The 17,389-nt window shown below is 31.9% G+C and overlaps 1 protein-coding gene across 1 annotated transcript in view; it reads right to left on the bottom strand.

Annotated features, from left to right (window-relative positions):
* Positions 1–1,449: 1,449 nt before the first annotated feature.
* The window catches only part of LOC111635909 (glycine receptor subunit alpha-2-like), a 22,877-nt gene continuing 6,937 nt past the window's right edge, over positions 1,450–17,389 (bottom strand). Inside the window, exons 7-16 of the mRNA XM_023381047.1 lie at positions 15,785–15,841; positions 15,280–15,605; positions 12,362–12,372; positions 10,243–10,316; positions 8,679–8,746; positions 8,373–8,599; positions 7,376–7,458; positions 5,616–5,672; positions 5,111–5,436; positions 1,450–1,692 (exon numbers count right to left, since the gene is read on the bottom strand). Of these exons, the coding sequence (XP_023236815.1) occupies positions 1,450–1,692; positions 5,111–5,436; positions 5,616–5,672; positions 7,376–7,458; positions 8,373–8,599; positions 8,679–8,746; positions 10,243–10,316; positions 12,362–12,372; positions 15,280–15,605; positions 15,785–15,841 (1,472 nt within the window). The remainder of the gene's footprint in view (positions 1,693–5,110; positions 5,437–5,615; positions 5,673–7,375; positions 7,459–8,372; positions 8,600–8,678; positions 8,747–10,242; positions 10,317–12,361; positions 12,373–15,279; positions 15,606–15,784; positions 15,842–17,389) is intronic.

Genomic DNA, 17,389 nt, shown 5'->3' with positions numbered 1-17,389 from the left:
TTTGCTGCTTTCTAAGATTCTCTCTTTGCTCATTACACATATATATAAATATAACCGCTAAAGTGTAAAAATTGTCAAAGACAATTTTAATCCATACATCGAGTTATAAGTATTAGCGACATAACATCTAAACGTTTTTTAGTATTCAGAAAACTTTTAAACAAATTATCATCGTAATGTAGATGAATTAATGTTGATTCACTGTTTATTTACACTACATTTTCTCAACAGACACATAGAATGGAATTATCAAACAACATAATAGATATGTATAGAAACGACAGTGGAAATTGCCAGACATGAATTTCTGGAGTTGCGGGGAACGTAGTTTAGAACTTTTCTGACATTTTTAAAGCTCAGGAATAAAATAAAACTGTTGACTGACTTTTCTAGGCTGCATGTGAAAATTAATTAATAAAATTGATTTCATGTAACAAAGATTAATTTTCATGTCTTTGCTCATCTTTTAATATAATTATTTTAGAAATTTATTTAAAAATTAATAATAACAAAAATTACTATACACATTATTTTAAATTATACATATTTTAATTAAAAATAATTCTTACATAAAATTCCAATGACAAATTCAAAAAAGAATAATATCTTAGTACTATTACATTCATTTATAACAATAACTAATACCACATAAGTCATGATTACAATCATAATGCAAAATATTTACATTTGAGAGAAGGGTTCAAATTTAATGCAGTATTTATAAGACCATATACGTCATTATCATCCCTAATTTTCATTGGTTTACTTTGTTTATGCGAGATATCAGTGCAATTTAATCAGGACTTTTCCATGAAGTTGGCAGGCATGAATGGTAATGAGATCGATAATGGTTAAAACCCGGAATTGCCATAAAGATTAAGATTCGAAAGGAATTCCAACCCGGTTTATTTCGCATTATAAATTGAACTTTCTTTCCTCACTTGTATCAATATAAAATTTCAACAAGGTATGCATAAAATCACGCATCATGGGTAAATTGTAATGCAATGAGATTTTCTATTTCAAGACAATGTCGACACAAGAGAAATACGCTACTCATTACATGAATACATATTTCGAGGTACAGTTTTCTGAATAACTTGGATTTGCAGAATGGTCCGAGCATTGTTTTAATCTCACAATGCTGGAAATTGAGATCACTTAAAGGATCTCATTTATGAACATCATTTACTCATTTAAAGTCTAGAATCACAGACATGTCAAGCCACGACCCAAGTGATCTTGCAAGATGCGTAAAGAAATTGAATCATCTGCCAGAAATTGCACGAACATATCATTTGAATAATTGGGAGGTGACTAGTGGAAAACATTTATCCTACGATCTGTACTTAATTATACAATGATTACTATAAAGAATGGCAATTCGAGAATCATAAATCATTAGAACAACTTGAAATCGTTATTGATACGTCAATAAAAACAACAATTTCAATCGTTTAATGTTTTTCTGCAGAAACTTAAATAATGCCACCAATAATAGGAAGAGAAGAATAAAAAAGCCGTTGGAAATAAGATTCGAGAATAATAATCAGGAGCATTCAAGGTGGTTTGAATCTTGAAAATTTTCCAAATACCACAAAGTTTTCCTTTCACTTTTTCAATTTTCTCTTTAGAATTTTTACGTTTCTCAGCCCACTTTCCATTTTTCTTACCTGGACGTGGGGAATTACACTGAAAATAATTTTTTAACAAAATTAATTCATATATTTTAAATTAATATGCATTTAGAGTGGCCCAAAAGTCAATTTCCGTGATATGTCACTTTTATAAATGGCTGGATAGCTTATTTAAATCCTGTTTATAACGACTTTATTTAATGCTACTGAATAACTAATATATCCAGGTTAATAATTTATTTAGTTCCGTACATGAATTAAAAAATTAAGATCTAAAAGTTTATTCTAAATTATATAGTTATATTAGTCACGAAAATACTAGAATATTGCAATTTTATGAAAAGAAGATACATCATCCTGTCAGGGCCCAAGTGCGTATCAAGGATCTGAACTAGAGGGAGGAGAACTCATATTAGTTTTGAAGAAGTAAGGACAGAGAGTGGAACATGTCGATTTCCTACAAAATAAAAGTCAAAACTATTGAAAAATGGTTTTATTATTTATTAACATACTAATGCTACATTATATCATTTTGTATAAGGAACTACTATCTACCATGTAGTGAACTGAATTAGAATTTTATGTTAAATTAACAATAATCTTCTTGGATTTACCATCTTAGGGTGTTCACAAAATTTTGATGCACGCTCATCAGTCATAAGCCATCAGTTTTACCTCTCCCAGAGTGCTCCTAAGCCAGGTCTTCACTCTTTGAAGCATACTACTACTAAAGGTAGAGTTACTTGGCTGTTCTATGGGATTTATCCAGTGAGTTAAAAGATAGAAGAGGGAGGTAAGGTACTGGTAGGTGATGAACGAATGCGGTAGGGGAGGTTGATGGAATGGGTATGGATATAGTGAAAGTTAAGGAGTAGTTTGGGATCCCAAACCTGACACGTATCGTAATTAGTTACAAATTACAGCTGTACAAGGTATTAATTACAGCGTGCCCTTTCGGTAAGATGAGTGCAATCGATGATGCAAAACATTACGCGCCAGTATATAACTACAGACTGAAAATGACACTACACAATTTGCAGCAACCTTAAAGCATTAATACAATTGGCGTGTTTACAGTAGGTATTCCCGGTGATATCAGTCCTCCAATACTGACACATTTAGAACTATCATCTATGGGACAGAAGCAGATTACAAACCGAGCCTTGGCGTTCCCTGGAGTTAGGACGATCATGAGAATTTTCTAGAGACTTCGAAGCACACTGAAGGATGTGAAGTGCATTTAGTAGTGCTTAGAATTGTCAATAATTGCCAATGTTTTGCACATGGCAGGAAAAAAAATATTAATTTTCGTTAAACAGGTCACTTTTTAACTTCTATATCCGTTAATTTGTCTTTTGGTAAGTCAGTTCTTTTATACTAGAAGTGAATGAGGTAGAAAGCCTAGAACTATCTCGTGTATTACGCGTCGCTACTAGAAGCTACTAGAACCAGGTTTATAAACATGTTTATAGACATTGCTAAAATATTTCAAAAATTAACAAATGTAAGTCAAAGTTCGGTTTCTCTACTACTTTTTTGCTGAACGATTAGTGCAAAAATTTAGTGTTTGCTCCTGTAATTGTGCAAATTATGCAAATTGAGTTTTAATCATTCAAAGTTATTAAATGTAATCGTTTGCTTTTTATTTTAGTGTAAATAAATACTATAAATATATTGAATAAAATTTTAACTTTTAACAAATTGTGGTCTATATTGTTTCCAAGAGAGTTGTCTGGAGATGCTGTCCTTAAAAATATTCACAGACAGCTAAGAGGAATAATTGCCCTTTCAGCCTTTCTATTATGCATTCTTAAAAGCAATTTATTTCACCTTATAAGATTGCTTTATTTTTTTCGTATTTCTTCGTTGCTGATAAAACAAAAACATTTCTGTAAGTCCGCGTGTGACAAAATAAGTCTTCTATTTTTTCTTTAAGATTTATGCATTGTATTATTTGGAAGACTTCATGCTTTATAGTGTAGCCAACTTAAAGATCAATTTTTGAGAGCTTTTGTTTATAAAGCTGTAGGGATTATTTTCATGCCTTCTCTTTATATTTTTGTATATTTATTTATTTCTCTTCATACCAACGCCTGAGGCCATTTATTCTAATAGACTCTTCTGTTAGGAAACACCTAACCTAACAGAAATCGATCAATAAGTAATTTACAGTATTATGCTAACAGATGGCGCTAAACGTACCAATCCGATTTGAAAATTATATCAGGTTGAGAATCCATTGATTATTTCTGCAACGTTTTCATGTATTGCACATAAAAATATATTCTGTGTTAAAAAACTTTTAATATAATTTAAATTGAAACAAGGATATGGAATATACTTAATTATTCAATTGCACAAATAGTATTTTAAATGTATAATTTTGCCAGGTATCATGAAAAGGATCATACAATTAAAACCAACAATCATTCTTAAAATTTCTATTTTTCGCATATTCATACACTCACGCACGCACGTAAACACATATTTGCTGCCGAGATTTTCTCATCACTTCAAACAATCCTAGAAAATTCTTTTCCTTTCCCATCTCTTATAACACAGGAAGAGTATGGCGATCGATTAAAAAGTCACACTCAATATTTTTACATTTTTGTACTCGGTAATCTGGAAACGTCGAGAAATGCAGAAAAATTTCTGGGATTTTTTCTGTGTTTAAAAGTTGGTATGTTTGTTGGGGCACAATTTACTTGATTTTTCTATACAGCTCGCGCATTACAGTAGTTTTTATCAGCCGTTTAAACATTCCGGCAATATTTTATATGAATACGCATTTTAAGAGTCTGATGATTACGAGTTTTCCGATTTACTTCTGGACTGCTGCACAATTTATGCGATCTGACTGAAACAATGGATAGCGATTATAGATCTTGTGGCTACGCATCCTACCTTTTAGACCTTCTGGTAACATTACGCTTTCGATTTATCATAATTCTCTTTCACTTTTATGCGCTTTAAATTACTTTGATTAAAATTAAATTTATTTTATTTACAAATCTAAATCACAATTTTATTTTTCAGTTTATAGCCCGAATTTAGTCCCTACTCAGGCAGACTGCAAGGCTCAAACTCAGTCACTCTCAGACTCGAAAGATACAGGCCTGGTTTTCCTCCCTCCTCTCAGCCTTGACCGTAACTGAAAACATCTTCACAGTAAATAATCCATCCATCAGTTATTTATTTTGTCTGTTTTCGCATCGTTACTTTAAAGGATGGGAAGGGGTTGCAGTGTTTCTAAAGCTCTTTGCAGTTTAAATATGAATTTGAAATCTACAATTTACCAAACTAGTAAGATCGCGACAAATAGCACAGGCATTATTATTTTACCTCATTAATAGTAGGGCACAATGAGGACATACATTAGTCTGGAATTTCTACACTACTGTCAATAATTTGTGCCCAATTCCATAATCATTTTGATATACTTCGAAAACAATCAATACATTTAAACTTACTTTTTCTTTAAATTCCACGGAGTGGTGAGCAAATGCGTATTCTATCAACGAAGCTGTGACGAAAAACATACAAGCGAACAACCAAATATCCACAGCTTTTACATAGTCCACTGGCGGAGTGTACGATCTAGACTGCAGCATTTGAGTGATGATGGTAAGAAGTGAGGTAACACCGAGTGTAACACGAGCGGGAACTGCATTCACATCTAACCAGAATGATAGCCAGGACAGAATTACTACTACAGTACTTGGCAAATAAACGTTGAGTACACTACCAGTTAATCGCCGAATGAATATAAATTTCGCATACAGATAACTGTAATTACCTGTAAACAAAAAGAATTATCTCTATAAAACTAATAATAATACAGTTTTATAAGTAATTTGTAACAAAACTTTCCAGTCGGCCAAACTTCGATTTTAGTACGAGGTTTGGGTACCATCATCTCGTGTTTCAATGGCTGTATGTCTTCCAATATATAAATACTCGGTCCCAAGTACTTACATGGACTATCGTCAACATCACACCATTCCAGGAGTACCTTTTCCGCTGTATTTTTTACTAAAAAATTGCATAATAGAGAGTAAATACCTTCAATACAGAACACAAATATGGAATTTTAAAAGTAAAATTTTATACTACAAATACATTATTATACTTATTTAGCTACATAATAGTTTACTGCGAGAAAAATTCTACTAAAAAATATTAAATTTGTTGACTTGATAAGTTTAAATATATAAATTCAAAATTATAATAAAATGTACAACTGAATTAAATTCATAACAATAACAGAATATAATACAGAAAATTTAGTATACATAAGCTTAGTTGTTTTAAAAATAATACTTGACTTTCTCATATCTTCAACTGAAATTTATAAAAATAAATTCAGGAATGAAAGTTGCAGGTTGAATGCAAGACATCTTCACACTGTACAATAAAATGGATTCCTGTTGTTTAGGGCAACATTAATGTTTATGTGTTAATCTCGAAAAATGTATGATTAACACGTAAATATTATACTATTAATGGACTCAAAAATATATAGTTTTTTATAATAAATACTTTGTAATTATTTAGCTTTAATGTATACTAATATAATAAATAGGTAATGTTTGTATGTTAGTTTGTATGAAGCAGGTAATCTCCAAAACTACTCATCCGATTTTAAAAATTCTTTCACCAATATTTAGAATGGAACCTCAGGGTGGACATAGGCTGTCGAATACATGTCGAAATTACCTTATTCGGAAGAGAGGGACAGGATTAAGGCTTACTGTGAAAAACTTGGCTTCTATTATACTATTTTAGATGCGGGTTTTTGCGTTTTTTATTGCGTTTTAATAGAGTACGTCAACAGAATGTACAGTAAGAAGGGATTTTTCGATATTCCCCCCGCGGGGGAGTGGGACAGGATTAAGGCTTACTGTGAAAAACTTGGCTTATATTATACTATTTTAGATGCGGGTTTTTGCGTTTTTTATTGAGTTTTAATAGGGTACGTCAAGAGAATGTACACTAAGAAGAAATTTTTCGAAAAATTTTTTTCCAGGGGAGAAGTGTTATACATTTATAATAGATACATTTTGAGCCACAACAAGGCGTGGCGGGGTCTGCTAGCAGCAAATAAAGGAATAGTACTGCTCGTATAATATATGCTTTTTTATATTTTTTAAAATACAGGTATACATCGCCTTACGTCGGTAATTGGTTCCAGGAAAACGACGTAAGTCGAAAAACGACGTAAGTCGAATTTACTTGTCTCCGAATTTATATATCACTAGGCTAAACCGTAAATTACCATTCCCGGTTCTGTATTTTATTTATTAAGGCATTTTTAATAATATATGGTTAATAAAAATCTATTTTAAGCTTACAAACAAATAAATTTTAGTTTTTAATATAGTACAAAAAAAAGTAATCTAAATTTACGAATGCATGTACTGTAAATACAGTACATACTTGTATATATTTTAATATGATTTTATGTGCTTTAAACGTTTTTCTAGTGATATTACGACTTCAATATTTGTGGCGGACAGACGTAAAGTCGAATAAAATGACTTAAACTTGATTTTTATTTTTCCATATACTTTTTTAACAAGCGACGTATAATCGGGAACGACGTAACTCGAAACGACGTAAGTCGAGGTATGCCTGTATTTGTGGCCGACCTTTATATAACTTATTTTATTGTTACTTGTCTACATTATCATGATTTATAGTAAATACACGTTAAATTAATTATTAAATTTACTTACACAAACCAATTTTAAATACGCAATCTTGAACATCAAGAGGATAACGATGTAAATCCATAGGGCATGCCACACGAAAGCTATATCTATTCGAAGAAAAATTACGTATTTATCATTTTGAATAATAAAATTTATTACTTCTTTTAGTTGAAGCTTCTTCAAAAACATCGAAAACGTTCTACTTTTTGAAACAAATTGTACTCCATTTATCAATTTTCATATCTCAAGACTTTATCTTAGGTGTAGAATCATAAATGAATGACGACGAAAAAAGAAAATGTCGTATTCAGAAATTCAAAATAAATAAAACTTAATGATTTGATCTAATTTTAAAATATAAATAGGGCCTGTATTTTGTCATTATTACATTTCCGCTGTTATATTTAACAGAGGGAAAGTATAGCGCTCGGTCGAAACTGATCATTGAACAGTTTTTATTTTGTTTAATTATTAATAGAAAAGATTTTTATAAAATATCAAATAAGATGGCGCCACAGCAGTTTAAATGTACTGTAGGAAAAGTTAATCAACTCGTTGCTGGATGTTATTATTATTATTAAAGTCTGACAGAAGACCCCTGTTTTCTGTCATAACTCCAGCTAACAATAAAGAATAAATTCTTACATGTTACCTTAAAATTGCTTTTTTTCTAAACTACTTCTATATAAATAATAATTAATAATTAATAATAAATAATAATAATAAATAAGGATGCTGATAAATAATTTTATCTGCATCCTTAAACAATAATTAAAGTTCTTATTTATAGTATAATTTAATAGCCTAAGTTTAACTGTTTTTAACTGGCAAGCAGGCAAGTAACCAAACCACGAAGCAGGCTATGCTCTTGGATTGCTTATTTACCTGCAGTGTCTTAACTAGTTTTTCAGGTGTTCCTGCGCGAAATTTTAGTTTTTGCCTTCTTTTCTTTTCGCACCTACCAAGTTACGGTTGCGCATTCGTGTGCTACGTATAATCACATCTTTCATTTCAATCTTACCTTGCGGTTTTTCGAAGAATGCGATCCTTAGTTATTAAAATGAAAGTATTCGGAATGGAATGTTGGAAAAGATGACCCCATTTAGTGTTGTCAAACATCAAATCCGGAACCCACAGAGTGTCATCTGCGGAAGGAGGAAGTATTTTTGACAGTGTTAAATTAAGAACTTCAAGTTTCAATCTAGGATCTGTCCAGTACGCATTCAAATAGAAGAACATACGAAAGTCCTAAAAATTAAGAAGTATTTCTATCTATTGTTATGCTAATATTAATGGTAGAACGCAACAGCAATGACGTGACATTTACCATTGTCTGCTCTCGTATTTCATCCACATCCAGGACTTCCAAATTGATATAAACAGTAACAGGTTTACCTTAAAGTAAATACATTAATTTAAATTATGTTAATATCATTTATAAATTGGCGTACAATTCACAAAAATGATAATAAAAATGTTCTCAAATTTATTGCAAATTAAATTATATTACGTGGGCCTTAAAATTATCTTCGACGTGCTGCTTTGACACAGTGAATGAAACCACTCAACACGCGGTTGGTCGCGGGTTCGCTCCTTAACTATGGGCTGACAATATGAATAATCTCCAGGTTTTCTTGGCGCGTCTAATACCTAAATACATAGTTCTATCGAAAGGGTCACTTTTCGCAGATTGCCCATGTATTAATTTGCCATATCCTATCAAATCATTCATCTCCATGGATTTTCAAATGGAGAAGATACCAGCTACATCCAAATACTATATATTCTAATACACGAAATGCCAATTTTGGCAATGTACTAGTGTATAAAAAGTTCCCATGTTTGATATTAGGTTCCCGTCGATTAATTGTCACCTATAGATTAATATATTAAAAATAATATTAACATGTAAAATAATAAAAACATAACATGCTATTCCGCGTCCTTAGTTGGCAGGACAAGAGCTATTCGCATTGCATGTCTTTGATGTTGAGATGTTTCGTGTATTAGCATATATAGTACTTGTTACATCACTCCTACCCCGTCAATTTCCGGTCGAACTCCACATAATAGATTTTCCATCTTCAATGTTGAGTGACCTGATTATATGCAATTTGTAAATTTACATATAATATTGTAAGTCGTGTTTAAACTTTTATTTCAATAATATCATAGTAATATACTAAATTGTGACATTTTGTCATGCAATGGTATCATTTAGTACTGAATTTGTATTTAATCAATATTTGATAATGCCTTTCAAGCTGATAGAAGTAAACATAGAAATCATAACATTCCCATCGTTTAAAAAAGCGAAAAAACTATTTATAAAGCTTGGTATTATAAATCATTATATAAAATCATACCGATTATTATGAAGCAAGTTGCACGCCAGTAATATTTAATAGTTTGTTTGAGTTTGATGGAACACATCAACGCAACACATGGGCATATGCTAAAAAGAGTGCTTCCTGTGAGGAAATTCTATGGGAAACTGATCGCTATTTTTAACTGCGCGGCGTGAAGAAAATCCGGAAAAATCCACGTGACAGCTCGTTGTTCAATAAAGAACCTATGAGTAGTCCAGCTTCACCATTGGTGGACACATTTTAATGGTTCCGATTTATGCTTATAACTTTGATGTTTTATATTATCGTGCAATTGTTAAGAAACAGGCCCGATATGTCGCAGAGACAAGACCCGACACATCCCAGATACGTAGGGCTCTACAATCTGTAATATGTCGTGATCCCGTCTTATGTAGGGTGGGCTACTTTCTTGGAGCATTAAAATTTCTCTCTTGCAACAAGACCAAGTGTAAAAAACTCGATTTCAACATCTGTTCAGTGTTTGTAGCAATTAAAAGATGACAATTGTAAATATTTTCTTACCATCAACAAGTGGAGGCGCGTGATTATCATAATCAGTAGGTATTATATTCATCCAACTGCGATCCAGTTCGACACTAAAATGAAAATAAAATTAATTAGTTACCGTAATTTTGAATATTTATAGAGCTTAGAACAACATATAACTATTATTCCATTCCAATCGATTTAGTTCAGGGGTCGGCAACCTGCGGCTCTTTGCATGTAAAGCTGCGGCTCTTTAGTTCCATACGCAAATATTATTTATTTTATCAAAAAAAAAATTTAAAAATCGTTCTGAATCGATTAACGAGGATTAGGCACTGATTCTATCTCTCAGCCACTTGTACTCGCTTTTCACCGCACCCCTCCCCCGTGACACGCGTCGTCGGAAGCTCTCGAATGACGAAGTCGTCGAATGTTTCTATTATCTAATTTGTTGTGAAAAACACTACTTATATAGTAACCAATTATTTATTAAACAATAGATTACACATTCATTTCTTACAACGGACAACAGAAGAAAGCAGTCTTTAAACATCTTAAGTTTACTTCGACAATTTAATAAACTAATTTATTATTTTCGTTATTAATAATAGAATTTTAAAATAGTTTAATAAAAGGTTTTACTTTCGACCCAAGTGGGTTAAACACAAAACGACGCAAAGCAGCAGCACAATTCTCATCACTATCAAATGCCACCAAGTCGCTCAGGCTTACCAGCGGGCATTGTGACTTTTATTGCACGTTTATTATTAATCAAAACTAAAAAAAACACGAAAAGTACTTACGCAATAAATTACGCTCACTTTGGACAGTCACGCATAAATCAAAATTAAATGTTTTGCTTCGTTATTGATTAGTTTTTAACCCTTCCATCCCGTGTGGGCACTAAAGGGAAGATCTAGTAAGTGATGTACACATGTAGGGACTTGTTGCGACCCTAAGCTAGAACATATAATAGGCTTTATTCCTATACCAAACAAAGATACACGTAAAAGTCTGCGGCCATAACGAGAGGCCCAAACTTTAGCTTATGTTCAAACGTGGCCATGCTGTAACTGTGCGTCGAAACTGATTTCTCTATTTTAATTGTCTGTATTAAATTTAAATGATATTTGTTCTGTTTTCCGTGTATACTATTGGCTACCAACAGCTGTTCTTAAGGACATTTAGCTCTGTACACTGAAATGCGGCACTTCATTCGTTTGCGATTTTTGGGAGAAAGGAAATAAAGTTTTATACTAAAATTTCGTACAAATGTATCTTATAAAATGGTGAATTATAAATTACTTTAATTATTTGTGGAAGTTTTCCCTGTAAACCTTCTTCTGTCAGGATGTTAGGTTAGTGAGGTTCGAGCTTAGCATATAAGTAATACCATAACGAACGAATATAAAAACGATTACAAAATAACGTGATATATTTTAGTATTTAAGGAGTGACTAATACATGTGTCTAGAAACCCACTCCCCCTCAGGCATTGTTAGAAATTACCCGCAAACATCAACCAAGAACTGTTTTCAAGGACAAGTGACTGTTTGTAGTGTACTGCAGTGTGCGCTATCTAGTTGCAAGTTTGTATTATATGAATAATAAAATGTATTTAAATAATACGTAATAAAATAAATAAAATTTATACTAAAGTTTTTATTAATTTATTTTATTATTGTTTTCTATATTTAGTACATATAAAATCAAACGTAAATGTACTGTTATTGTTAAATGTCTACTTTTGATAAATAATTTTATCTGCATCCTTAAACAATAATTAAAGTTCTTATTNTAATGCGACTGAATAACTAATATATCCAGGTTAATAATTTATTTAGTTCCGTACATGAATTAAAAAATTAAGATATAAAAGTTTATTCTAAATTATATAGTTATATTAGTCACGAAAATACTAGAATATTGCAATTTTATGAAAAGAAGATACATCATCCTGTCAGGGCCCAAGTGCGTATCAAGGATCTGAACTAGAGGGAGGAGAACTCATATTAGTTTTGAAGAAGTAAGGACAGAGAGTGGAACATGTCGATTTCCTACAAAATAAAAGTCAAAACTATTGAAAAATGGTTTTATTATTTATTAACATACTAATGCTACATTATATCATTTTGTATAAGGAACTACTATCTACCATGTAGTGAACTGAATTAGAATTTTATGTTAAATTAACAATAATCTTCTTGGATTTACCATCTTAGGGTGTTCACAAAATTTTGATGCACGCTCATCAGTCATAAGCCATCAGTTTTACCTCTCCCAGAGTGCTCCTAAGCCAGGTCTTCACTCTTTGAAGCATACTACTACTAAAGGTAGAGTTACTTGGCTGTTCTATGGGATTTATCCAGTGAGTTAAAAGATAGAAGAGGGAGGTAAGGTACTGGTAGGTGATGAACGAATGCGGTAGGGGAGGTTGATGGAATGGGTATGGATATAGTGAAAGTTAAGGAGTAGTTTGGGATCCCAAACCTGACACGTATCGTAATTAGTTACAAATTACAGCTGTACAAGGTATTAATTACAGCGTGCCCTTTCGGTAAGATGAGTGCAATCGATGATGCAAAACATTACGCGCCAGTATATAACTACAGACTGAAAATGACACTACACAATTTGCAGCAACCTTAAAGCATTAATACAATTGGCGTGTTTACAGTAGGTATTCCCGGTGATATCAGTCCTCCAATACTGACACATTTAGAACTATCATCTATGGGACAGAAGCAGATTACAAACCGAGCCTTGGCGTTCCCTGGAGTTAGGACGATCATGAGAATTTTCTAGAGACTTCGAAGCACACTGAAGGATGTGAAGTGCATTTAGTAGTGCTTAGAATTGTCAATAATTGCCAATGTTTTGCACATGGCAGGAAAAAAAATATTAATTTTCGTTAAACAGGTCACTTTTTAACTTCTATATCCGTTAATTTGTCTTTTGGTAAGTCAGTTCTTTTATACTAGAAGTGAATGAGGTAGAAAGCCTAGAACTATCTCGTGTATTACGCGTCGCTACTAGAAGCTACTAGAACCAGGTTTATAAACATGTTTATAGACATTGCTAAAATATTTCAAAAATTAACAAATGTAAGTCAAAGTTCGGTTTCTCTACTACTTTTTTGCTGAACGATTAGTGCAAAAATTTAGTGTTTGCTCCTGTAATTGTGCAAATTATGCAAATTGAGTTTTAATCATTCAAAGTTATTAAATGTAATCGTTTGCTTTTTATTTTAGTGTAAATAAATACTATAAATATATTGAATAAAATTTTAACTTTTAACAAATTGTGGTCTATATTGTTTCCAAGAGAGTTGTCTGGAGATGCTGTCCTTAAAAATATTCACAGACAGCTAAGAGGAATAATTGCCCTTTCAGCCTTTCTATTATGCATTCTTAAAAGCAATTTATTTCACCTTATAAGATTGCTTTATTTTTTTCGTATTTCTTCGTTGCTGATAAAACAAAAACATTTCTGTAAGTCCGCGTGTGACAAAATAAGTCTTCTATTTTTTCTTTAAGATTTATGCATTGTATTATTTGGAAGACTTCATGCTTTATAGTGTAGCCAACTTAAAGATCAATTTTTGAGAGCTTTTGTTTATAAAGCTGTAGGGATTATTTTCATGCCTTCTCTTTATATTTTTGTATATTTATTTATTTCTCTTCATACCAACGCCTGAGGCCATTTATTCTAATAGACTCTTCTGTTAGGAAACACCTAACCTAACAGAAATCGATCAATAAGTAATTTACAGTATTATGCTAACAGATGGCGCTAAACGTACCAATCCGATTTGAAAATTATATCAGGTTGAGAATCCATTGATTATTTCTGCAACGTTTTCATGTATTGCACATAAAAATATATTCTGTGTTAAAAAACTTTTAATATAATTTAAATTGAAACAAGGATATGGAATATACTTAATTATTCAATTGCACAAATAGTATTTTAAATGTATAATTTTGCCAGGTATCATGAAAAGGATCATACAATTAAAACCAACAATCATTCTTAAAATTTCTATTTTTCGCATATTCATACACTCACGCACGCACGTAAACACATATTTGCTGCCGAGATTTTCTCATCACTTCAAACAATCCTAGAAAATTCTTTTCCTTTCCCATCTCTTATAACACAGGAAGAGTATGGCGATCGATTAAAAAGTCACACTCAATATTTTTACATTTTTGTACTCGGTAATCTGGAAACGTCGAGAAATGCAGAAAAATTTCTGGGATTTTTTCTGTGTTTAAAAGTTGGTATGTTTGTTGGGGCACAATTTACTTGATTTTTCTATACAGCTCGCGCATTACAGTAGTTTTTATCAGCCGTTTAAACATTCCGGCAATATTTTATATGAATACGCATTTTAAGAGTCTGATGATTACGAGTTTTCCGATTTACTTCTGGACTGCTGCACAATTTATGCGATCTGACTGAAACAATGGATAGCGATTATAGATCTTGTGGCTACGCATCCTACCTTTTAGACCTTCTGGTAACATTACGCTTTCGATTTATCATAATTCTCTTTCACTTTTATGCGCTTTAAATTACTTTGATTAAAATTAAATTTATTTTATTTACAAATCTAAATCACAATTTTATTTTTCAGTTTATAGCCCGAATTTAGTCCCTACTCAGGCAGACTGCAAGGCTCAAACTCAGTCACTCTCAGACTCGAAAGATACAGGCCTGGTTTTCCTCCCTCCTCTCAGCCTTGACCGTAACTGAAAACATCTTCACAGTAAATAATCCATCCATCAGTTATTTATTTTGTCTGTTTTCGCATCGTTACTTTAAAGGATGGGAAGGGGTTGCAGTGTTTCTAAAGCTCTTTGCAGTTTAAATATGAATTTGAAATCTACAATTTACCAAACTAGTAAGATCGCGACAAATAGCACAGGCATTATTATTTTACCTCATTAATAGTAGGGCACAATGAGGACATACATTAGTCTGGAATTTCTACACTACTGTCAATAATTTGTGCCCAATTCCATAATCATTTTGATATACTTCGAAAACAATCAATACATTTAAACTTACTTTTTCTTTAAATTCCACGGAGTGGTGAGCAAATGCGTATTCTATCAACGAAGCTGTGACGAAAAACATACATGCGAGCAGCCAAATATCCACAGCTTTTACATAGTCCACTGGCGGAGTGTACGATCTAGACTGCAGCATTTGAGTGATGATGGTAAGAAGTGAGGTAACACCGAGTGTAACACGAGCGGGAACTGCATTCACATCTAACCAGAATGATAGCCAGGACAGAATTACTACTACAGTACTTGGCAAATAAACGTTGAGTACACTACCAGTTAATCGCCGAATGAATATAAATTTCGCATACAGATAACTGTAATTACCTGTAAACAAAAAGAATTATCTCTATAAAACTAATAATAATACAGTTTTATAAGTAATTTGTAACAAAACTTTCCAGTCGGCCAAACTTCGATTTTAGTACGAGGTTTGGGTACCATCATCTCGTGTTTCAATGGCTGTATGTCTTCCAATATATAAATACTCGGTCCCAAGTACTTACATGGACTATCGTCAACATCACACCATTCCAGGAGTACCTTTTCCGCTGTATTTTTTACTAAAAAATTGCATAATAGAGAGTAAATACCTTCAATACAGAACACAAATATGGAATTTTAAAAGTAAAATTTTATACTACAAATACATTATTATACTTATTTAGCTACATAATAGTTTACTGCGAGAAAAATTCTACTAAAAAATATTAAATTTGTTGACTTGATAAGTTTAAATATATAAATTCAAAATTATAATAAAATGTACAACTGAATTAAATTCATAACAATAACAGAATATAATACAGAAAATTTAGTATACATAAGCTTAGTTGTTTTAAAAATAATACTTGACTTTCTCATATCTTCAACTGAAATTTATAAAAATAAATTCAGGAATGAAAGTTGCAGGTTGAATGCAAGACATCTTCACACTGTACAATAAAATGGATTCCTGTTGTTTAGGGCAACATTAATGTTTATGTGTTAATCTCGAAAAATGTATGATTAACACGTAAATATTATACTATTAATGGACTCAAAAATATATAGTTTTTTATAATAAATACTTTGTAATTATTTAGCTTTAATGTATACTAATATAATAAATAGGTAATGTTTGTATGTTAGTTTGTATGAAGCAGGTAATCTCCAAAACTACTCATCCGATTTTAAAAATTCTTTCACCAATATTTAGAATGGAACCTCAGGGTGGACATAGGCTGTCGAATACATGTCGAAATTACCTTATTCGGAAGAGAGGGACAGGATTAAGGCTTACTGTGAAAAACTTGGCTTCTATTATACTATTTTAGATGCGGGTTTTTGCGTTTTTTATTGCGTTTTAATAGAGTACGTCAACAGAATGTACAGTAAGAAGGGATTTTTCGATATTCCCCCCGCGGGGGAGTGGGACAGGATTAAGGCTTACTGTGAAAAACTTGGCTTATATTATACTATTTTAGATGCGGGTTTTTGCGTTTTTTATTGAGTTTTAATAGGGTACGTCAAGAGAATGTACACTAAGAAGAAATTTTTCGAAAAATTTTTTTCCAGGGGAGAAGTGTTATACATTTATAATAGATACATTTTGAGCCACAACAAGGCGTGGCGGGGTCTGCTAGCAGCAAATAAAGGAATAGTACTGCTCGTATAATATATGCTTTTTTATATTTTTTAAAATACAGGTATACATCGCCTTACGTCGGTAATTGGTTCCAGGAAAACGACGTAAGTCGAAAAACGACGTAAGTCGAATTTACTTGTCTCCGAATTTATATATCACTAGGCTAAACCGTAAATTACCATTCCCGGTTCTGTATTTTATTTATTAAGGCATTTTTAATAATATATGGTTAATAAAAATCTATTTTAAGCTTACAAACAAATAAATTTTAGTTTTTAATATAGTACAAAAAAAAGTAATCTAAATTTACGAATGCATGTACTGTAAATACAGTACATACTTGTATATATTTTAATATGATTTTATGTGCTTTAAACGTTTATCTAGTGATATTACGACTTCAATATTTGTGGCGGACAGACGTAAAGTCGAATAAAATGACTTAAACTTGATTTTTATTTTTCCATATACTTTTTTAACAAGC

This window comes from Centruroides sculpturatus, unplaced genomic scaffold (assembly GCF_000671375.1).
Source record: "Centruroides sculpturatus isolate CEXI.00-Female unplaced genomic scaffold, Cexi_2.0 scaffold864, whole genome shotgun sequence".
Lineage (NCBI taxonomy): Eukaryota > Metazoa > Arthropoda > Arachnida > Scorpiones > Buthidae > Centruroides > Centruroides sculpturatus.
The sequence above is the reverse complement of the archived record's forward strand: the minus strand, read 5'-3'. Positions and strand labels throughout refer to the sequence as shown.